Here is a 23,140-nt window from a genome sequence, read left to right as displayed (position 1 = left end):
CATGCTCAGCTCTTGCCTGAAATAAGCTAACTGGCCTTGCACAGTCATAAAAGAGACTTTATGTACCGTTGAGCGATTCACTGCTAACCCCACAGGGGAGTTCTCTGTGATTTTGAACAACCTCACCTTGCTTTGCAGAGGGGGAATGTCTGTCGAAAGGCAACTAGTGAGCTTGAAATCACTCAGATTTTCCCATGGGGGGCATATTTTATGAGTTGATGAGAAGGGACACTAGACAATGAAATAAGTTTTTCGGTCCCAGGTTGATGCCTAGGAGAGAGACCTAGATCAACTTGGGCAGGGGAATTTGTGTTCAATGAAATATGTAATTTTTAGAATTCCTCAAAATATATTTCATAGATATACAAAATTTCGGTCCTGCGTATGGATCTGTTTGGTTACCCCAATTCCAAAGGGAACATAATGTTTCCATAGTCAGAACAAGCCACAAAGTGTCATTCCCCTCCTGGAAATCAAAGGAGTGTGCGTGCCTCTACTTCTTCCCGACACTCAGCAACCTCCCCCTTCCAACGCAGGTGGTGGTGAATGCCTTGGTGGGCGCCATCCCCTCCATCATGAATGTGCTGCTGGTGTGTCTCATCTTCTGGCTGATTTTCAGCATCATGGGCGTTAACCTGTTTGCCGGAAAGTACCACTACTGCTTTAATGAGTCTTCTGAAATCCGATTTGAAATTGAAGATGTCAACAATAAAACTGAGTGTGAAAAGCTCATGGAGGGGAACAATACAGAAATCAGATGGAAGAACGTGAAGATCAACTTTGACAACGTCGGGGCAGGATATCTGGCGCTTCTTCAAGTGGTAAGGATTGTTCTCCGTCCTATGAAATCCAGAAGGCTAGCAGAAATCTCATTTGGTTCCTTCTCAACCCTGCGTCCAGAATCGGGATCGCTGTTAATAGGTCAGGGGACAATGTCATTTCCCACACCAGTTCCAGGGAGACACCTTGCCTGAGTACTCTGACATCTCCAAAACCTCAGCGAAGGGAATCTGTCACTGTGCTCAGAAGCAGAGTTCTGCTTATCTACAAATAAGGATTCCTGCAGCATAATAAAGTTGCAGAGAGATCACCATCTCTCTCCATGACGGAGTATGTAGTTAAAGAGAAAGAAAAAATAGAGTAGGTAAGTGCATAGACCAAAAAAAAAAAAAAAAATTGATGGAGCAGAACAATCCTACATAACAGCTACACTAGAGTTAACTACATATGACAATGTGACGGTGCTGTGATGCCGCTACTCATGTCAGCTCAACCCCAGAGAAAGGTCTCAAGTTAACGTATCACAGTAAACAATGAAGCATTCCATCGTGTCTAGTTTTCTCTTCCTCTTTGCTTGATTTTTTGGAGAGTCTGACAAGACGGCAGAGTACAATGAAAGCTCCTAGTCTTTGGACTCAAACATGTAGGTTTGAGCCACACTGGTATTTATTGGATATGTAACCTTGGACGAATTACTAAACCTCTCCGAGTCTATTTCTTCATCTGTTAAATTTGAGTAATAATACCTTGCACGGTAGTTAAGAGGATTCATGATAATTTATTAACATTTCTTAGCACAATGCCTGGCACATAGCAGTGCTTAATTAATGGTATTTGCTATTATGTTTCTTTGTTACTATTACAACTGTCCCTATGTTGTAGAGTTGTTGCGAGTAGTAAATGTGAAAATGCAGGTGGAGCTCTCAACTCGGCCTTGCGTATAGTAAGCACTTACCGTTAGCTTGTAGGAATGAATGGGATGAGCAGTGGTTTATCCCACTCCAGAGCTCTTTAGCTCTTCTCTCCCAGTTCCAGAAATTGGACCCCCAGATTGAACCTAAATTGGAGCAGCTCCAGGAAACCAGTGCACGTCAGCCAGCCAAACACTGTATTGAGTCCCCACCACATGCAAGGCACTGTGCTTGGGCAGTACCAGAGCCATCAGATGAATAAAGAACTGCCCAGTCCCTGAAAAAACTGAGAATCTGGTTGAGTAAATAAAACATAGAATGAAAGGAAGACATGGAGACTGTTAAACTGGTTACCCGTATTAGTTTCCAAACTCAGGTTAGGTATAGTGGGAGAATTGGGAAGGGGCTGCCTAGGACGAAGCCACTGTTGCCACTACCATAGGCTAAACATGTGTATCTTAGTAGGGGGAAAGTTCTGACCTTGTTTTTTTTTAATGCAACTATTAATTTTCAGACCCCCCCCCCCATTGCTTGCTTAACATCTTTTTAAAATATGACTCCTTCATGGAGGGGGTAAGTTCTAAGTAAACTCGGTAGATTCCTGCCACTCATAAATATGAGTTTGCCCTAGCTTCAGGCGACCTTCTCAGACCCATTTTAAAGACCTTTTGTAAAAGTATTGATCCAGTTACCACTGTCAACGTGTTTCTCTGCCAATCTTTGATGTTATATTCAGGGCTTAGACAAAGCTCCCTTGGGACCTGTATTAACAAACAGAAAATTCTGTGTCCACGTGAGGCTGCACCCAAACTCCCTGACTTGTGTTCTCGCTGAACCTAAGCCTGCCTTTGGGACCCTCTGCCCAGACTCCCACCCACCCCCTAACAGGCACAGTCTAATGACTGACTCTGTTTGCCAGGCAACCTTCAAAGGCTGGATGGACATCATGTATGCAGCTGTAGATTCCCGAAAGGTAAGGTTATACCTGGTGAAACCACGACCTTATTAACTGGTTAGAAAGCAAGCAGCATGGTGGAGCTCGTCAAGAAAGAGAGGGAAGGTTAGAACGTTTTTTGCCTGTCTCACTGATTGTAGGTCACTTTCCCCCGCAGTGAGTCACCACTCTCTTACAGCGGCTCCAGGTGGCTAGGCTCCTGGTTTTCACCTGGCCCTAATGGAGCTGTCTGCTCTTCAGTGCTGATCTGAAATAAGCGTGGCTCCTAGCAGACAGCCCTCCCCTCCCCCTCGCCTCACGATTTGCATATTCTCCACACACGTCATGGAAGGCATAACATGCCTTCTCAGGGCAGGACCTGCCAGCGTGGAGAAGGAGACAGGCAGAGAGAACCTCGGGCTCCCCTACCCCAGCTGGCTCAGCAGCTCAAGCGGTCAGCGGGGCTGACGGCCTTGGCATGTCGGAATCCCCCACCTGACCCCCAAGCTAGGAGCTGACTCTCTTCTTCTTTCTCCTGTCCCTTGACAGCCTGATGAGCAGCCTAAGTATGAGGACAACATCTACATGTACATCTACTTCGTCATCTTCATCATCTTCGGCTCCTTCTTCACCCTGAACCTGTTCATCGGTGTCATCATTGATAACTTCAATCAACAAAAGAAAAAGATAGGTCTCCTCCCCACGTTGCCAGCAGCCGGAGGCCATCCCAGATGAGAGGCACTTCTGTCCCTCTCTCTAGAGAGAAATGCCTCTCTTTCTCTAAAACCACATCATCACCTCGCTGTGGCACTGGCCCCACTGTACATTAGTCCCAACCAGCCCGTTGTGTTCTGCTGGATTTTGCAGTGTGTGGTTTACCACATGTACTAGACCAAACTAGCAATTTACTGGTACCAAATTTACTAGCAATTCCGGAGGCTTTTTACTAGGTTTGGCCTCCCACCAGAGGGAGGTAGGGTCAGAGAGGGTCTAGTGGCAGCTGAAAAGGAAAGCAGCAGATGAATAGCTTTAGTGAGAAGTAGACATTGTCTCGACCTGTCATTATCCGTGTTAATCCCTGGTACCACCAGCACATTGGGATTTGAGAGATCAACCTTGGAAAGCTCACCTCCTTTACTTGTCCAAAGCAAATAAGATTACCCTTGTCATTCATTTTATAAATCGAGCCTGTCCCAACAAACTCCAAGGAACTTCCCAAGTTGTTTGCTCCCACCAAGATTTCTAAATTTTTAATATTGTCGGAAATAAATGGGCCATTAGCCAGGACTTGAAAATTCTTTCATTTTAAAATGCTTTCTTGAGAATTGTGTCAGGAAAGCTGGCCCCCCAAAATTTACGAAGATGTGTTTAGAGTCATGGCTCTCAAGTTTATCCTTCCCTGGAGGTCTGTTACTCCAGTTCCTTCCTTCTTTCCTTCCTAGCCCCTAGCAGGTCTCAGAAATCCCAAGCTGAGAACAAAGGTATCTCTTTGAGGTAGATTAGTTGTCCCAGGTCTACCTCCCTCTGGGACAACCATTAGCTAAACTGACCTCTGGAAAGTAAAGGGGGTAAAGCCCCCTCGGTTCTCAGGGTTGCACCTTAGGTCCAAACTTGTAGCATGTGAAAGCCAGTTGTAATTGCACGTTCTCTCTTTCCCTCCTTTACTTTGGAGGTCAAGACATCTTCATGACCGAAGAACAGAAGAAGTACTACAATGCCATGAAAAAGCTGGGCTCAAAGAAACCACAGAAACCCATCCCCCGCCCCCTGGTGAGTGCATTGTGTGGGCCCAGGGCAGAGTGAGGCCCCGTGTGGAAAAAGACACGGCTAGAGTTACTGCAGAGGGAGGAAAGGGGCAAATGATGGGCGGCCTGGGCCCTCCAATCCTCTCCTCGCTGTCCCATCCAAAAGATCAGAGGAAGGGAATTCGCTGGCCATCCAGTGGTTAGGACTCTGTGCTTTCACTGCCGAGGGCCCAGGTTCAATCCCCGGTCGGGGAACTGAGATCCCGCAAGCAGGGATCTGAGGAAGACGGCAGAAGAACAGGAGTTAAGGTATGGGGTGGCTTTTGCATTTGCACCTGACCTTTCCTCTGAGGCGTCCTTGGGCAGCAGCAGAGAATCGGCATGTTGACCACATTGGCTGTGACCCTGGTAGAGAGATGTTTTAAGAGACCCACTAAAAATGAACAAAGGAAAGTGAAATGAAAGCTGATCTCTTTCCTACCAGTACAAGATAGGATTTGGTCATTATTTTCTCAGCCCTCTGCTTAACAAGTCAGTCTTTGCAAGGGTGTGCCTGAAAGCTAAGCTAATGCCTCTTCCCGGTTATCTGTGGGAGCAGGAGAGGGTGAAGCTAGGAGAGTCTGTGGCCTGATTTCCTCCCTTGAACTGAGCCTTTTGTAAAACAGACTTGGGGACTGGGATTCTGCTTGACCCTGTGTTGGTGATGGTTCTCTTGCTTCAGAGGAGACGCTGTGCTCCGGAAGCCATACAGCCCGCCGAGTGGGACATGACCCCCAAAAGCCACACTCAAAGTTCCTTCTTCTGTAACTTTTATTTAAAGTAACTTTTTAGGGAATTCCCTGGCGGTCCATTGGTTAGGACTCCGTGCTACCACTGCCGGGGGCCCGGGTTCGATCCATGGTTGGGGAACTAAGATCCCACAAGCCGTGCGGCGTGGCCATAAATAAATAGAGTAACTTTTTATTTAAAACAACAACACAGCGGAACTCTTAAAAGCTTACCTGGCAACCTAATTTATAAAAATGAAAGTGAAGCTACTTTCTTTGAATCAAGAGTGGGAGTCCCAGAGCATCTTCCTGACTTAACCCCACACACCCTGTTCCTGGCATACCCCCCTCACCAACTTCTGAGGGAGAGGAAACCGTTTCTAGGGCTTTGCGGAACAGTTTGAAACCCACCAGGTTAAGTAATCCTGAAAATAAGCATGAGCTCAAGTGCCTAGGTATCTAAAAAATCAGGGAGATCTTAAGAAAGAGAACATTTTTTATATTTCCTTGATGGTAGTTTCCACTTTGTGACAGAAATGCGATCAGAGGGAATGCAAGGGGATTGCCATTTCTAAAGTTCTGTTCAGTACTTTGCACGTGGGAACCTGAGCGTATTTTCTTCCACACTAAAATATAAACGCTCAGTGTGGTAGGAAGCATTAATAAAGACTTATTCCGCAAATAGTTACAGATCTCCTACTGTGTACCAGGCACTAGGCAAAAAGTGATGAACAAATTTAGACAACGCAATCATGGAGCTTACAGTGTAGTGGGGATATAGATAATAAATAAGTAAGAGAACAGTTATGATAAAATGCAAGGACTTCCCTGGCGGTCCAGTGGTTAAGACTTTGCCTTTCAATGCAGGGGGTGCGGGTTCAATCCCTGGTCGGGGAGCTGAGATCCCACGTGCCTCGCTGCCAAAAAACCAGAAACGTTAAAAAAAAAAAAACAGGAGCAGTGTTGTAACAAATTCAATAAAGACTTTTAAAATGGTCCACATCAAATAACTAAATAAATAAATGAAATGCAGAGTGTTGTGAGAAAAAAATCAACTGAAGGGCCATGACAGAATATAATGGAGGCCTGGGCTGGGGGGTCTCCTTTAACAGAGTCGTGGGAGAAGCCTCATTACGGCGGGTCTATTTGAGTGTTTGAGAAGGAGGCAGAAGGCTGGGGAAAGGAATCCTGGGAAAGCAAATGAGGCCCTAAAAGCAGGAAACATTTGTGCGGCCAGGTCACTGCCGTGGCCTCTCCCGCTGCGGAGCACAGGCTCCGGACGCGCAGGCTCAGCGGCCATGGCTCACGGGCCCAGCTGCTCCGCGGCATGTGGGATCTTCCCGGACCGGGGCACGAACCCGCATCCCCTGCATCGGCAGGCGGGCTCTCAACCACTGCGCCACCAGGGAAGCCCTGAAAGGCATTTTTAAGTCAGTCAACCATAGGCGTTTTGTTGCAAGTCCAGTGAGAAGCTAGTGAGAGATTTTAAGTAGGAGAGTGATGTGAACCATTTATGTTTTTAAATAATCACACTTGCTGCTTTGTGGAGACTGCATTGGATGAGGGCAAGAGAGGAAGCAGGAAGACCAGTCGGGAGACCCTTCTAGAAGTCCAAAAGGGAAGATGCTGGTGGCTTAGTTAGAGGAGGGTCACAGAAATGGAATGAAGTGGCTGAATTCAAGGAAGACTCCACAGGACCTGCAGTGGATTCGATGGGGGATGAGGGAGAGGGGTGAGCGGGAATGACCCTCAGATTTCTGGCTTAGAGACTGGATAAATAATTGCGGTGAGAGAAGAGCGAGTTGGGAGAGGGGCAGAGGACTTGCTTTGGACTTGCTGAGCTTTTAGATGCTTATGCGTCATCCAGGAGCGATATCAAACAAGCAACCCAGGAGTTCAGAGGAAAGATACAGGCTGGAGAAGAAAACACTTGGGAAACTGAAGTACCTAGATAATATGTGAGCAGTAGGAATAGATGGTAGATGAGCTCTCCAAGGCAGGAAGAAGAGATTAAGAGAAGAAATGGCCAGCAAATGAGACTAAGAAGGAGCAGCTGGAGAGGTGGGAAGACACCCAGAAACGTGTGATGGCACAGCCACAAAGAGAAGAGTGGCAGTTTTAGAAAACTCTTGGTGAGGGAATGTTGACCTTGGTCTTTAGCCATGCTCCTGATACCCTGATAGAGCAGCAGCAGAGAGCTGGCCAGTATTCCAGCAAAGAAAACAGGGTGGCAGCTCCCACAGTCTGCTGGGGAAGGTTTTCATGAAGCCTCTTCTGTCTTCCTCCCTCCCTCCCCACCCAGAACAAAATCCAAGGTATCGTCTTTGATTTTGTCACTCAACAAGCCTTTGACATTGTTATCATGATGCTCATCTGCCTTAACATGGTGACAATGATGGTGGAGACAGATACTCAGAGCAAGCAGATGGAGAACATTCTCTACTGGATTAACCTGGTCTTTGTCATCTTCTTCACCTGTGAGTGTGTGCTCAAAATGTTTGCCTTGAGGCACTACTACTTCACCATTGGCTGGAACATCTTCGACTTCGTGGTGGTCATCCTCTCCATTGTGGGTGAGTGGGGCAGGCGAGGACGGGAAAGGGACCTGACTGGCCCTGAGGATGGGATTCCGGGGAGTGCAACGAATGACACAGGGCTGAAGGGTGGGCGGGTTACTCTCAGGTTACGCCCAGGGCGGGCGGCCCCCAAGTCAACTTGTGGGCCCGCCCCAAATCCCTGATATGGGTCAGCAAGTTTCTATGAGTCTTCATAGTAGTCTCGGGTTGTAAATTTTGTGGCTGAAGAGGGGGAAAAGATTAGATTTGGTTCTTGCTTTCAAAGAGTTTACATTCTAAGAGGTAAGGTAAGAGAAATATATTTTAAAATCTGGCTACAGTAGCAGTATAAAGTGGAAAAAGGCCTGGTAAGAGATTGTTAAGTTGGACATTAATGAGGAACGTTCTGGTGGTGGCAGCACTTCTGCTGATGGCAATGCTCATTTACTAAGATTTTATGGTGCCAAGTAGTTGGAGAGTTTCTTCACTTGTGTTGTCTCATTTGATCCTTATGACAGCCCAGGAAGCAAGGTATGTTACTATCTTTGCTGTGAAGATGTTCAGGGTCACTCAGTTAGGAGGTGGCAGAGGCAGAACTCAAGCTGGTTTTTAACAGTGACTGTGTGGCATTTGCTTCAGCCTAAGGGCCTGGAAGGGCTCATGTCCTGGCAGGCAGTGGAAATGCTGTCCTATTGATCGCCCTCCCCCAAATTTCCTTGCCTTCCTAAAAGGCATCTCGAATGGTGAAACACTACCTTGGTTCCAGGTGGGTTTGACTGACTTACGCTAGCAGGGGTGGAGTGCCCGAGAGAGACCCAGGGAACCAGCTCCAGAGCTGGTTTAGCAAGGTGGTGACCACGGCCACGAGAAGGCAGCTGCGCTCCCACTTTCTAGTTCTGTCCTCCAGAGCAGCGTGTCCAAAAATGTGTTGACTGATCTCATACATTTCTCCCCAAGAAAAGAATCCCATGATGAAATTACTTTGGGCAACACTGTACAATACATTGAATTTCCCTTTGGAGGGTCACAAGGCACATTAGCCTACAGGAGGCTCTTGAAAGTCTTGGAGTAAAGAATTCCGTTTAATACATCATCCCACCTTTACTCAATCACAACACCCTGTTTTCAAGTAATAATAATGTTTCTAAGAGTTTAATGGAACATACTATGTGCTGGTCACCATTCTAAGTGCTTGACATGTTTTAATGCATGTAACCCTCACAACAGCCCTGTAAGTACCATGAAGAACAAAGGCACAGAGCAGTTACTGAGACATGCAACTGGTAAGCGAGCAAGCCCAGCCCCCGGCCTCAGCTCCGCACTCCTAACCTCCCACAAAACACACTTTGGACCATGCTACCCTTGTCCACGTTTCTTAAACTTTTTCTGCCCACCCATCACTAAGTGGGATGGAAAACCCACAGACGAAACCATGCCCCCTATTCTCAGATGGTACTTGAAAATAAGGAGGAAGAAGAGTTTCTTCTGATAATTGGGATTTTTTTAAATGTCATTAATCTGTTCAGAAACAAAAGCTAGAAAAAATCTTTTTAATTTAAGAGGAGTTTGGGTAAAACTCTCCCTGGAACCTCCTGGAGGACCCCTTAAATGTTGATCCCACTGCCTGGATTGCTGTCTGCCCATCTCTCTCCCCTTTTCTCTGGGCACAAATACACATTCATCCTACAGAACCTTACTGAGGCATCATCTCCTCTCTGAAGCCTTAGTTGCCCACCATGTACGGAATGCAAGTATTACGTACATTACCTGACTTCTTGTGGTCACTGGTTACGACTTAATTGAGAAGTAAAAAGAGGAGAGCTGAGAAATCATCTTGAGTCCTGGCTGAGGCGGAGATTTTCTTGAAAGCTGAAAGTTAAGATTCATAGCTTAAAACCTTAAAACCTGCAGTTCACTACCCCAATATTTATGAATCCTTATGGTTGGAAGATATTTCTTTATTTAAATGAAGATGTGCTCACACTGTCTTGTGGGGGCCTCGACAGCAAGAGAAGACCCTGAAGGAAGAGCACGTGGTGTCACTGCCATGCCTTCAGCTGTCATCTCCCAACCTTTTCATCTCCTCTTCCTTCTGCGGCCCCTCACTGGGCTCCCGTTATCGCTCTTTAGTTTTAAAGGCAAGTGGTCTGGTGGAAGTGGACCCCTGGATGAATGTAAACAGAAAAAGGCCCTCTGATGTGCGTGTTTCACCCTCTACTTTTGTTTTTGTTTTTTTTCGCGGTACCCGGGCCTCTCACTGCTGTGGCCTCTCCCGTTGCGGAGCACAGGCTCCGGACGCGCAGGCCCAGCGGCCATGGCTCACGGGCCCAGCCGCTCCGCGGCATGCGGGATCCTCCCGGACCGGGACACGAACCCGCGTCCCCTGCATCGGCAGGTGGACTCTCAACCACTGTGCCACCAGGGAAGCCCCACCCTCTACTTTTATATCCTATTAACGTCTGGACATTTTTACCTGGTGATACTGGGTTTTGATGGATGGCTTTAAACACAAAAATCTAGAAGCTCTTGAGTTGAAAACTACTCCCGAGAGGTCCCTTTAGTTTGTAGGCTAGTTTGGTAAGGTAGGAACATGGGGCAATGAGAACCAAAAATATCTTTTCAGAGCCAGGAAGAAGATGCCCTGAGAATTAGCTGCATTAGCGGACTAAGGCTTCACAGCCATTGGGTAGTGAAGTTACGGGGCGGAGCCAGGACTTCTCATTCACTGTTTGTGGATGTGGTAATTTGATAGCATTTTGGAGAAGAAGCCATAACACCTCAGAAAGTTATGCACGGACAAATCTGAAAAAAAAAAAAATGAATTTAACACCAGAGATCAATCTCACAAACATAATGCTACGTCTCAAAAGCAAGTTAGAGATCTAGAAAGAGAGATACGGTATAATTCCTTAAACAGAGTAGGCTGCTACCTATATATTATTTATGGGTTCGTACATAGCAAAATTATGAAGACACTGGGGTGAGACATGTCATCTGCAGGATAGTGGTCGCTTCTGGGGGTGATGAGTGGAAGGAAGTTCTGTATCTGGGTGTCAGGTACCTAGGTGTCCATTTTCTTGTTTTCTCGGCTTCTCTATATGTTTGAGACATGCGATTTTCTTTTGAGAAAGTTTTTTATTGTGAGGGTTCAGATTGAATAGCAAGGCACTCATTCTATAAAGTCCTTTGAAGTTAAGGGTTCCATAGTGCCAGGCGACATACGTAAAGAGAAAGGGCATCTCCGGGCTCAGTAACACATCTTCTGTTCCTCTTCTTAGGAATGTTCCTGGCTGACATAATTGAGAAATACTTTGTTTCCCCAACCCTATTCCGAGTCATCCGATTGGCCCGTATTGGGCGCATCTTGCGTCTGATCAAAGGCGCCAAGGGGATTCGTACCCTGCTCTTTGCCTTAATGATGTCCTTGCCTGCTCTGTTCAACATCGGCCTTCTGCTCTTCCTGGTCATGTTCATCTTCTCCATCTTTGGGATGTCCAATTTTGCGTATGTAAAGCACGAGGCTGGCATTGATGACATGTTCAACTTTGAGACGTTTGGCAACAGCATGATCTGCCTATTTCAGATCACAACCTCGGCCGGCTGGGATGGCCTGCTGCTGCCCATCCTAAACCGCCCCCCCGACTGCAGTCTGGATAAGGAACACCCAGGGAGTGGCTTTAAAGGAGACTGCGGGAACCCCTCGGTGGGCATCTTCTTCTTTGTGAGCTACATCATCATCTCCTTCCTGATCGTGGTGAACATGTACATTGCCATCATCTTGGAGAACTTCAGCGTAGCCACGGAGGAAAGTGCAGACCCTCTGAGTGAGGATGACTTTGAGACCTTCTACGAGATCTGGGAGAAGTTCGACCCCGATGCCACCCAGTTCATCGAGTACAGTAAGCTGGCAGACTTTGCAGACGCCTTGGAGCATCCTCTGCGGGTGCCCAAGCCCAACACCATCGAGCTCATCGCCATGGATCTGCCAATGGTCAGCGGGGATCGCATCCACTGCTTGGACATCCTTTTTGCCTTCACCAAGCGGGTCCTGGGAGATAGCGGAGAGTTGGACATCCTCCGGCAGCAGATGGAGGAGAGGTTCGTGGCATCCAATCCTTCCAAAATGTCTTACGAGCCAATCACGACCACGCTGCGGCGCAAGCAGGAAGAGGTGTCAGCGGTGGTCCTGCAGCGCGCCTACCGGGGACATTTAGCAAGGCGGGGCTTCGTTTGCAAAAAGACAACTTCCAATAAGCTGGAGAATGGAGGCGCCCACCGGGAGAAGAAAGAGAGCACCCCGTCTACAGCCTCCCTCCCATCCTATGACAGTGTAACTAAACCCGAGAAGGAGAAACAGCAACGGGCAGAGGAAGGAAGAAGGGAAAGAGCCAGAAGACAAAAAGAGGTCAGAGAATCCAAGTGTTAGAGGGAAGCAAAAACTAAACACTGTACAGATTTAAAACTCGCAAGTGAAAGATTGTTTACAAACTTCCTGAATATTATCAATGCAGAACAGCTGTGGAGACACTTTAACCCGAAGATCTATACCAAACGTAGTCTGCTTACCATGTAACACGGTTGCATCTTGAGCAGTGACCTGCCAAGGGCCAAGGACCCTGCTCCCTGGACTCACAGATTTTTCTAATGCTTGGGCAGGTGGTTACTGCATGTTCCACATCAGTCAATGCAACTTAGGACAAAACTAACAGGATACAAAAACAGAGGCGAGGCTGCCGGGACCAGTGTATTTCCGTTGCAGCCAAGTGGATTTTATTTTTTCATTCTGTTGATTCTCAGAAGCAGAAAGCATCAATTTAAAAGTTTGTTTGTTCATGCAAACTCTATTTGCATTCTTACGTTAGTTAGGCTAAGCAGCAAAAAGAAAAAAACACACACACTCACATTTAGCCCATGTCATTTAATTGTCAGTTTCTTTGACATAAGCCGCATCTTCTCCACATGGGCTTCGCGTGGTTTGGAGATGGGTGGGGGAAAACAATCAGGTTTCTTCAGGCTGAGGAGGACTTGCTCAGGCCAATTCCAAACATTGTGCTCGTTCAATGCGTAGAAATGATTTGCATGATGGCATGCCGTGATCAGAAGTCATGCATGAGAACCATACACCACAGGACACTACTAATCCTGTCCCCTGCACTGGGTCAGCCTTTGGACAGGACCCAGCCCTGCACCGTTCACTGTATTTGGAGGAAAAAAATGGTAAGCGTTCCATACCCGCTGCAATTCTTTCTGAATTCTTAGAAGTCTTTCGTACACCTTCCGGGTAGGGAAACATAACCAACCAATTGACTACCACCACCAACAAAAAACAAACCCAGTCCAACAAGCAGATGGATCCGTTGTGTGTATATGTTTAACAGACATCTCTAACATACAGCCATTGTTGCACACTTTGAAATATGAACTATTTAATGCTGCTCTCCGTGTCCCATACATGGGGAGATTTTGATCTCAAATGGCTTGTATTAACGTCACTGTAAAACCAAATCCTAGGGCTAAAAACAAAAATCAAAAAAATTTTTTTCATTTCTATCTTGCAATATTTATGATGATTGTTTAGCCTTCATACTGGAGAACTGACTTTTTTGGGGGTAGAGATAAAAGTGCTATTCAAAGTAGCATGGTATCTCTAGAGGGTCATTTGGGGGAACTTAAAACAACCTTTCGTTGGGGGTAAAGGGGTGCTCACTTCATCAGTATCACGTCCTTCTGCATTGTGGCTTTCTCTGGGCTTGGGTTCATGTGGAGAGGGGTTCAGATATTCTGAACAGGCCTCTCTTCTACAGAGGGGTTGTCACAAGCTGACACACTGCACGGTTCCTCTTGCCTCCGTCACATTTTTCCACCAAGCAGGGCTTCCTTTACCCACAGAGGTGGGTGAGGGCCACAGCACTGGAGCTACAGCTGTGGTTTCTTTCATTTATTATTAGAATAGTCACTGGTGGGACCTCAGTAGAGATGGGGCCGCCTCTGAACCCAGCCCACTTGGTTTCTTTATTGCATTGGTTCTCACGAGAAAGCGACTTAATATGAATTCTTAAGAAGTTCCAGCTTCCCCCAGCACATTCTTTCGGCCAGTTTTGCCATCTGCTTAGGGACCTGCCCATTGTCATTGGAGGGTGGCTTTGCGGGGGAGTGTCATAGCTTCCGTCTGTCTCCCGCTTCAGGGAAGACAGTTTTTAGTCCAGGGGTTTCTCATCTGATGACTAGATTTCAGAGCTAAGATGCTGCAGTTGAATGTGTCAGGAAGTCGATACAAAGAGTGAGGAGAGACTTCAGCATGCAAACCAAATCAAAATAAATTCTTCCTGAACCATAGAATGGAGGGAGAAAACCCACAATCAGACACACCAATCTGCCTTGCAGTAGAAGCACTTTGGATGTCATTTCACAGTCCATCTGACTAGTTTTGCGTAGAACAAACCACAGCAAGTCAGTAAGCAGAGCTTTCTATCTTGTCGGACCATTAGAAACTCTGTCCAGCTTTCATAAGCCTGCTTCTGCGGCACCATCCGTAGTACTTTTTGTACTACGCCTGATACCAGGTTGGGAAGGCGTTTTTCTCGGTGGCCCTGCTAACTGCTAGGATGGATGTATAGTAACGTGTACAGGCTACATCGTAAACAGCACAAAACAAGCTGACGTGTGGTTATTCTTTTTAAGAGAATTATAAATACTGTAATATATCATTTTATTTTATTGGCATGCCTTTTTGTAAATACAAATTATTAACTTATTAAATAGGAAATGGCTTCTGGCTTATGCCATTGTCATGTTTATTTTTATTTTTTATACTTTTCTTTCTTCTTAGAACTTAGATGCTGTCAGCCAATGTACATCCCCAAACCAGACAGACAGACAAAAAATTTTTTATTGCTAATGGTCTTTTCCAAAACAACAAAAAATATATATATTTTTGTTCCAATGTGCAATAAATTCTAACCACTTCTATGCAAGATTTGGCTAAACTTCATAATCGTTCTTGTTCTTAGGTCTTGAGATGGGCAACAGAACTATAAGATCCCGCTCCGTCCTCTAAGTGCTCATGCTAGTGATGTCATTAAGCTACTAGAGCATATTAATGAGATTTTTCTGAGCTCTGACCCATTTCCTCCCCCAGACCCTGGTCCCCACCCAGCGGGTTATCTCCTCAGTGACACACACGGGCCTTGGTATCTGACACCCATCGGCCAGCTTCATAGGGAAGAAGCCACCTCCACTCTATTTGAAGTTTCACTTTTTTTTTTTTTTAACTTTTCCCACCTTCTTTCCCCTCACCCATCGCCCCTCTACCCACCCACTCGCTCACGCACTCTCACCCTCTCCCGCCCTGCTCCACACTTCTTTGGTAGTAAGTGACACCATCACCAGCAGTTTACACGCGCAGTTAACAGGCATTGAACTCAAAGAGTCAGTGATGACGTTCTTGTACGTCTTCACCGAGTGGGTCAGTGGCAACGCTTTGCCAAATATTAACGAAGCCAATCAAAAAGCAGCGGCAGCCACAGTATCACTGCACATATATATATATAGATATATAAATACAATATAAATATTTATTTTTTGTAGCCAGGTCCTTGGTGCAGTATTTATACTCCACAATCCACCTTTAAAAAAGGACAAAAAGCAAAAAGACGTGTGATGCTGTTAATTTAAAACGCAGAGCCAAAGCCACTGAGCAGCAGCTGACACGGTTGCTGGTTTGTGTGTGAAAAACACTTTCCCCTCTTCTTTCCTTAACCTCCACGTTGCTTAGGATGAGGAGACTCCGTAATTTAAAGCAGAGGGCGAGCGCAGGATAAACTTCCCAAGTCAGCGGACCTGCTCCCATCCCTCTCCGAATGAGCCACTCTTGGCATCAGAAGTTGACTGAGGAGAGATTAACAGAAACTCCCAGTCAAAGCCCCTGGAACGACAGTGCCCAGAGTTCTTTTCTTTTTCGCCGCAACCAATGTAAGCTTGTAAAAGACCAATAGTGAAGACTAGTGTATTAGTGAACGCATGGAGGCCAGCACTGCTCTAAACGAGACGTGATAAAAAGTACATCACTACTATAAGCCAAAAGGAAACAAAATAAAAATGACCCTTTTTACTGTACAAGGGAAGCCTGTCTTGGTGTGCGTTTGTTGCTTGACTCTCCCAATTTTTGATTCCTGGGAGGGGTCTGGGAATTGGGACTTCAGCACATTTGGGGAAAGGAGGGGGAATGGAAGGGAGAGAAATCAGAGGGTTTCCTGCAAAGTTCTGGCTAAAAAGTAGGGATTGGAGAGAAAAGCAAGGTCCTGTCCGTCCCCCCCCACCCAGATCCCCAGTCACCCATTGCATGTGGCATTCCTCCCACTACTGGGCCAGTGCTTCAAGGCCCATGAAACCCCTTCCTCATCGGTCACCCCAGCAGAGCCCCCAGAGAGGCTGTCAGCCAGCCCAGCTGGGCTGGCCTGCCTTCTGCCTTTTTCACGTTTTTTAAGGAAAAAAACCATCCCAACGCCCCAAAGCTCGGGCGAGCACGATGCCCAGCGCCTCCCCTCTGCTAGCTAATGCTGGGCCTTGCCCTCCATCAGCCCCAGGGACAAACCAGCGGACTAGGGCTGCTCTCATTCGCATTCGGCAGGGAAGGGGGGCGCCCTCCCCTTCCCTCACCCTGCCCAGCTTTGGGGACATCCCTCTCTAGGCCGTGTCTCCCCGTCCAGGAACACTCAGGAGGGTTCTGAAGTGCCCACTCTAGTCCGCTCCAGTAGCTCCACTCTGGAGAGAGATGGCTGGTAGGTCAGTCTCCATCCCCCCCCCCCCCCCCCCGCCTCCAGGCCTGCTGTGGAGGTGAGATCGCCATATGGGTTATGACTTTGTGACTTGAGTCTTGGGCATCTTCTGTGACGATGCCTCTTTATTTTCTCAGATGTTGCCCAAAGTTTTGCAAAAAGCTTCGTTCATTTTCAGGTACCCCCACCCCCTAAAGAATCGGCTGCAACTAGCCAGCCAGGGGGACGTCAGGAGAGAAGAAGAAGTCTGGGTTGGGAGGGGCCCGAGGTTTGCACAGTCTGTGCTGTGGCTCAGCATTGTGCTTTCTTGGATTCCCCTTCCAAGAGCACCAAGATTTCCTCCGTCAAAACACTCCTGAGGCACCCCTACCCCTACCCCCCACTGCTGTTTGCTGTACATAGAGGCTAAGTGGGGTGGGGTGGGCGGGTGTGCACGTGTGGTGTGTGTGTGTGTGAAGAATGTATATAGGTAAAGGGGAGCGTGGTCCAGTGGTTCCAGAAAAGGGACAGAACTCCTGTGTTCCATCCCCAGCTCGACCACTGACTCGCTGTGTGGCCTTGGGCAAGTCACTTAACCTCTCTGTGCCTCAGTTTCCCCATCTGTAAAATGGGGATAATAATACTGACCTACCTCACAGGGGTGTTGTGAGGCTTTAACTAAATGTTTTGTAAAGTGTTTTTGAGATACAGAGGCAAAGGCACTAGGGAAGGGCAAAGTATTATTTGGACTTATGGAAGATGAAATGGTACCATAAATGCTGCTATTCTGAGAGCCATTTTAAACTGCACTGCTCCAACCACCCCCGCTTCTCATCACCAGGACAGCAGGTCGAGAAAATGTCTTTCCCTTTCACTTGCTTCTGGGGTTTGTGATTATTCCAGATACTTAATTTTGTTCCCTTGCTGTATCTCCTTCCCTCACCCCCTCGACTTGTTCCCTGTTCCGTTTATGCGGAAATGGCAGAAATGCTTGAGAAATGAGAATGTATAAGAGGATCGGAAGTTTATAGTCTGAAATTTCAATTTTACTTTGTACTGTACATCTTTTTACTTTAGAATTTGCAATAAAGGGTTACGTCAATCTTGTTTTCAACTCTCTTCTTGGACTGGCCTGTCATTCTGTCATTACTCAGCCCAGGGTAGCGGGGGAGTCAAGCACTCCCACCCAGCAGGACCCCACAGCTGTCCTCTCCCCTTCCTCTGGCAGGGGCACAGTCTGAGTAGGATCTGTGTGAGGGCTCGCCCAGGCTCAGCTCCTCTGATGGGCGGGCGGTGCCCCAGACACTCAGGTGGGTGGGAAAAATTTGAGGCTCCAGGTGGAGCTTCAGGAGGCCTTGCCTGACTGGAGAGAGCAGCTTGGAGGCAGCAGGCCCTGGAAGTGGGCACACCTCTAGCTGTGCCGCCCCCAGCCCACTCCAGCAGGGCCTCGGAATAAACAGAAATTCTGCACCTTGTTCCAGTCCCCATCCCGTTTCTCCAGCTCCCTTACTGCTCACGGATCATTCCCTCTGGAGCTCAAACTTTTGACTCAGGCAGCTCTGGATGCAAACGCCTGACTACGCCACTAACTAGTTGTGGCCAGTTTCCTTATGTGTAATTGAGATAATACCTTATAATCTTGGGTTTTGAGGATTATATCAAATAATGTATGTAACTGCTTAGCCTAGGGCCTGACACACAGTTAGTTAGTGCTCAATAAATGGTAGCTCTTAGTGGAAGAGTAAGTGCGAGACAAAGGAGGAACTAAAGCTGACAGCAATTGGGAGGGTCTGCCCTCCCCGGCAGACCGGCACCCGAGCCCTCCTCTTCCACTGGCTGCCCCTCTGGCTACGCCAGTCATTTCCAACCAACAAACCGATCGCTCCCACTTTTACGTATTTCGTAACTTTTATAATATGTCAAAGGCAGCACGCCACCAGGATTGTGCTCCCATTTCACAGCCGGGGACACAGAGGCGACGGGGTATCTGGCCCACCTGCAGCCCAGGCCCCTGGGGATGCGAGGGGCTCTGCAGTCAATAGTGGCTCCTCTTCCCCGCAGCCGGGCACCCCGGAGGGCCGCAGCAGGGGAGGGGCAGGCGGCCAGAGGCTGTGGGGCCGCGCCCCGTCGCCATCGCCGCCCGTGATCCACGGCGTGAGCAGGATGAGCAGCGCCCCGGCGCCCAGCGCCCCACCGAGGCCGGTGAGGAAGCCAAGCGCCAGCGGCCCGGCCCAGCCCGTGGGGCTCCGCTCGTACGGAGCCTGGGGCAGTCGCTCCACGATCAGCTCCAGCTCGTCCCAGTTGGGCTCGCGGGCCGAGGAGCGGCGGGGGCGCAGGGCCGGGGCCGGGATGGGGGCAGCGGGGGCGCCGGCTGGGGGTAGGTAGCTCCGCCCGAACTTGCGCAGCTGCAGCGTCGCCTGCTGGTGGAGGCTCTTGCCCAGCTCCCGGGCCACGTCCGGGCGGCCGCTGCGCCGCAGGGCCCGGGCCACGCGGTCCCACGACAAGGACGGGGCCTCGGCAGCCAGCCAGGCCGCCAGTCCCTGCCGGCAGCCGTCGGACACGTACGCGGGCTCGGCCGCCCCGCCGGCCGGCTCCCCCGCCGCCTCGCGCCGCCGCCGCCGCCGCCCCGCCGCCGCCAACGTGGGCACCGGCTTGGGCCGTGCCAGCCGGTCCTCCGAAAGCCTGGCCAGATCGGCCTCGACGTCCGGCTCCGGCGCCTTCAGGAGCGACTGGAAGTGGCCGCACTCCTCCGGAGTCAGCAGCTCTGCCAGGCGGACGGCCGCGTGAGGGCCCATGGCGTCCACGGCCCCCGCCGGAGCCAGCGCCCAGCCCCAGAGAGCCAGGGCCAGGGCCCCAGCCGGAGCCCGCGCAGCCATCGCCGGGCGGTGACCACAATCCACGGATTGTGGGGGGAGGAGCTTCGAATGCCCGCGGATGGGGGAGGGGCGCCAACACCCACGGATGGTGGCAGGGATGAGGTTCCTACATCCGGGGACTGGGGGCGGGAGGAGGGGGACACCCAGGGACGGGAAGGGGGGCCCTCCGACACAGGCAACTTGTCGGAGGAGGATCTGCTAACATCCAGAAACTAGGCATTAAGCGGGGAGGGTCTCACAAAACCTGGGGATTGGAGTGAGAGTTTCCCAATACCCAGGGATTGGGGGGGGGACTCAGTCCCCCAGGAGGCAAGGATCCCGGGCCCTTAAACTGAAATGCCTGCCCGAGACCTCCGGGCTGTCCCACTAATGTCTCAAACTTAGCAAGTCTCCCACATCTCTTCTAACCCATTTACCGCCCCTCACACTCCACCAGAAGCCCTAGACCCCTTGCTCTCCTTTACTTCCGACATGCAATCAAGTCCCACATTCTCTTATTACCTGCTAAATACAAAACGTGTATAGACTCTACCATTTCCCGTCCTCCCACGGGTGCATCCAAACCCTCCTCCTCAAGTGCCCCACCCTCAGGGACGGAACTGGCTTCCCTTCCCCAAGCAAGCTTGGACTGCACTCTGCTCTGCCTCAGTCACTCCCCAGCTGACAGGTCCCTTCTGGGACGCCCTCCCTGCCCCCACACACCCTTTTGCCTGTCTCTCCATTAGGCACCCCTCCTATGTACTCCCACAGCACGCTGCCGCTCTGCCTGTTTACTGTCTGTCTCCAGCATTAGAGTGTAAGGTCCATCTATTGTCCCCATAGCAACTAGTGCATAATAGTGTTCAGTAAAGATTTGTTGAATCCGTGGGTAAACTCTTAACTTGCAAATCAGTCCCTGTCCACCAGCCACTAACCCCCTCCCGGCCCCACACACGCAGGCTTCATCGTGGAGCCTCAGCTCCTCACAGGGCATGGAAGGTCCTCCTAGTGCAGCGGTGCAGTTCCATGATTCCGCCCACTTCTCCCCACTCCTGCCCTCACTTTATGTAACAAGTCACAGGTATGGTACAGTTTCCAGCCTCCATAGCTTTGTCAGGCTGTACCCACCCAATCCTGTCCAGGAAGTTTTTCTGACCCATCACTACCACTACCACCACGAGTCAGAATCTTTTCTGGGCATTCCTGAGATAGCCTACGCATCCTCCATCGGGACACTTATCTGGAAAGTAACTAATTCGAGGATTTAGTCAACATATACTCAGTGTCTTCTATGCGTACCAAATACTGTGCCAGATGTGAGAACATAAAAATTTTGACACGGTCCCTCCTCAAGCAGCTTTATCCAGTTGTATTTTCAAATGATCCATTCTTGAGCTTTTCCCACCCTGTACTGTGGGCTCTCCAGAATGGTGGCTGTGCTTAACCATTTCTGTACCCTCAGTACTACGTGGTGTCTGCACAGAGTAGGTGTGTCATAAACCAACTAGAGTGCGAGGGGGTGTCGGGGCCTCCAAGGGCCAAGAGGGTTGGGGTCGGTGAGCCCTGGGGCAATGCCCTAGAGCCCCCATGTCCAGGTGCACCAGCTGTTTCTCTTGGAGGGGGAACTGCTTTGCAGGGTCTGGCCTTGGGCTTGCTTTGCCTCCTACAAGTCCTGGGTACGCCCTTAGGCTGAGCCCGAGGACGCCAGGGGGCCTACGTCCCTTGCGCTCTGGTGCATTTTCAGTAATTTTGCTCAGCGCATTCAAGACCTCAGGAAGTTGTGGGTCAAAACCTCTCATGGGCATCTCCATATAGCTTTTTCAGCAAGATGTTCCTTCCTAGTTTTCTGTGTCCCAGTTTATGATGAGCTGTCAGAGTTTGGGGATTGACAGACAGATGGTGGCAGACAAAGGATCCCATGTGACCTGAAAGACTGGAACACACTGTGTCCACACCCTGCCCTCTGTCCACTTTCCTTCCGTCCAAGGATGGAATACAAGTACGATCCTAGCTCTGGCCAGCAAGGGCTGCTCTCCAGGTTCTGAGTGAAACTTCCTCTTCAGCCCCCCTTTCCTCCATGCATACATCTATTCATTCATTCACTCATTCAACAAACATATGAGCCCTTCTTTATCCCTCAGGATTCAGAGCTCTGGGGATATAAGTCAGCCCCAATTCTGAGCCTCTAAGAGCTCAGAATTGCAGGCTTTTCATCTGGTGGCCTCACTGCCCAGCACATGGCGGGCCCTTGCCGAGCCAGTGAGTTAACAGGAGTCCCACAGTCATGTTTTGCTGAAGGAAAAGAAACACCCACAGAGCCACACCCATGGCTCCAGCAGACCTGGAAGCCCAAGCATTCCCCAGAGGGCTCCCCACATCCTGCTGCCCCCAAGAAATCCTCTGGAAACCACGTATCATCGTTTTAATACTGTGTAATACTTTCTTTTAAAATACAGTCTTTTCTGAGGTAGACAGACCAAACTGCAGAGCATCGTCAAACAGGAGATAAATACGTCCATGTACAACACGCATCAAAATGAGGTAGAAATGGTTACAGCTGGAGGAGAGGACCCCAACCCCAATCTGGGCAGAGGAAGGAGAGGGCCAGCTTGCCCTCCCCCCATCCCTGCCCCTGGATTCTTTGGTATGCCCCCCCAAACACTGCCAGAGCTGGACCTGCCCTTCCCCACCCGCCTCAGTGCCCATGAGGTAGGTGCTATAGACTGGAGGCTGTCTCCTTGTGCAAAGCTCCCCAAGGCCAGGAGAGGAGGCAGTGGGGGCCCTGGGTCCTGGTCAGTGAGCTCTTCCCCCAACCCCCAGAGCTGCCTGCCTCTTGAAGGGAAGGCTGGGATCCCAACCCCACCTCCCCAATGCCCTCCACCCCCCCCATACACATATACACACCTGAGAGGACCTGCTCACTCCCTGCTCCCCGCAAGGGCCTTTCAGAGCCAAGACCCTGCACCCACTGCTTCTGAGGCACCAAAGCCCTGCAATCAGCCAGCTCCAAGGAGTGGAAGGCCAGGGACCAAGGGGGTAAAGGGGGGAAAACAGAGCAGCTTTCCTTTTAGCACTCCTAAGCCAGCACAGGCCCTTGGCACCTTGGCACCTGAAATGTCCCCCACGGACTTCCTTCCAGCTAGTAGTGGGAGGTGGTACAGAGACTGCAGGAGCTGTAAGGGTGGCAAGGAACAGGAAAGGCGGCTAGGGTGGGAGAAAGAGTTGGGGTGACAGCTTGTCCCCCCCACCTTTGGACCAAAGGTCAGAGCTGTGAAATGGGCTCCCTGAGGGGGAGGGGCGAACTGCCAAAGCCCCATCAAAGGAGAGCTGGTGGGAAGAAGAATATGGTTCTCACGAGGAAGGGTGCCCAAGCCTGGGCTTCCGGGGGAAAGTCTGGGTGGGACTGAGAATAAACCCCCAATGTTTATTCAGGGGAACACAGCCTGCCCATCTCTTTCACCCTCTCATAGCCCCTGGAGCTCTAGACCTAGGACCCTACGAAAATGGGGGAGGTACAAGTCCCCACAGAACCTTCTCCTGTAAAGGATGCTCATTCACCCCTCCTCAGGGCCTCCCAGCAGGCCCGGGAGGCGGAGTCTGTAGTCAGTTTTGTGCCCAACCACTTGTGGCCAGACTATCTTCCCTCCCAAGGAAATCTCCTTAGCGTGAGTTACAGGAGACCCCTGCCTAGACAAGGGCCAGGTGGGATGACCTCTCTAGGGACTTTCTACCTGGATCATCTTCCCATTTGGACCCTCTCAGCCTACTTTCTGGGTCTGGGGCAGGCAGTAGACAAGGGCATCCCAACTCTGGATAACCAACCCTCCACAGAAAACA

At 49.6% G+C, this 23,140-nt stretch overlaps 2 protein-coding genes across 9 annotated transcripts in view; one reads left to right on the top strand and one right to left on the bottom strand.

Annotated features, from left to right (window-relative positions):
- SCN8A (sodium voltage-gated channel alpha subunit 8) overlaps positions 1-17,567 on the top strand; it is a 177,849-nt gene extending 160,282 nt beyond the window's left edge. For 6 of the 8 annotated variants that reach the window (XM_060306862.1, XM_060306865.1, XM_070046498.1 and 3 more), the window contains exons 22-27: positions 537-821; positions 2,611-2,664; positions 3,175-3,312; positions 4,291-4,395; positions 7,440-7,710; positions 10,971-17,567. In XM_060306862.1, coding sequence (XP_060162845.1) covers positions 537-821; positions 2,611-2,664; positions 3,175-3,312; positions 4,291-4,395; positions 7,440-7,710; positions 10,971-12,118 — 2,001 coding nt within the window. In that variant the 3' untranslated portion in view covers positions 12,119-17,567. The remainder of the gene's footprint in view (positions 1-536; positions 822-2,610; positions 2,665-3,174; positions 3,313-4,290; positions 4,396-7,439; positions 7,711-10,970) is intronic. The other 2 variants (XM_070046500.1, XM_060306869.1) reach the window with 1 other exon arrangement.
- A 771-nt stretch (positions 17,568-18,338) lies between these two features.
- TMDD1 (transmembrane and death domain 1) lies at positions 18,339-19,324 on the bottom strand. The gene has a single exon (XM_030835008.2). It carries the CDS (start codon positions 19,322-19,324, stop codon positions 18,404-18,406), a length of 921 nt encoding a protein of 306 aa, XP_030690868.1. The 3' UTR covers positions 18,339-18,403.
- Positions 19,325-23,140: the final 3,816 nt, after the last annotated feature.

Source organism: Globicephala melas, chromosome 10 (assembly GCF_963455315.2).
Source record: "Globicephala melas chromosome 10, mGloMel1.2, whole genome shotgun sequence".
NCBI lineage: Eukaryota > Metazoa > Chordata > Mammalia > Artiodactyla > Delphinidae > Globicephala > Globicephala melas.
This window is presented reverse-complemented; position numbering and strand designations above follow the sequence as displayed.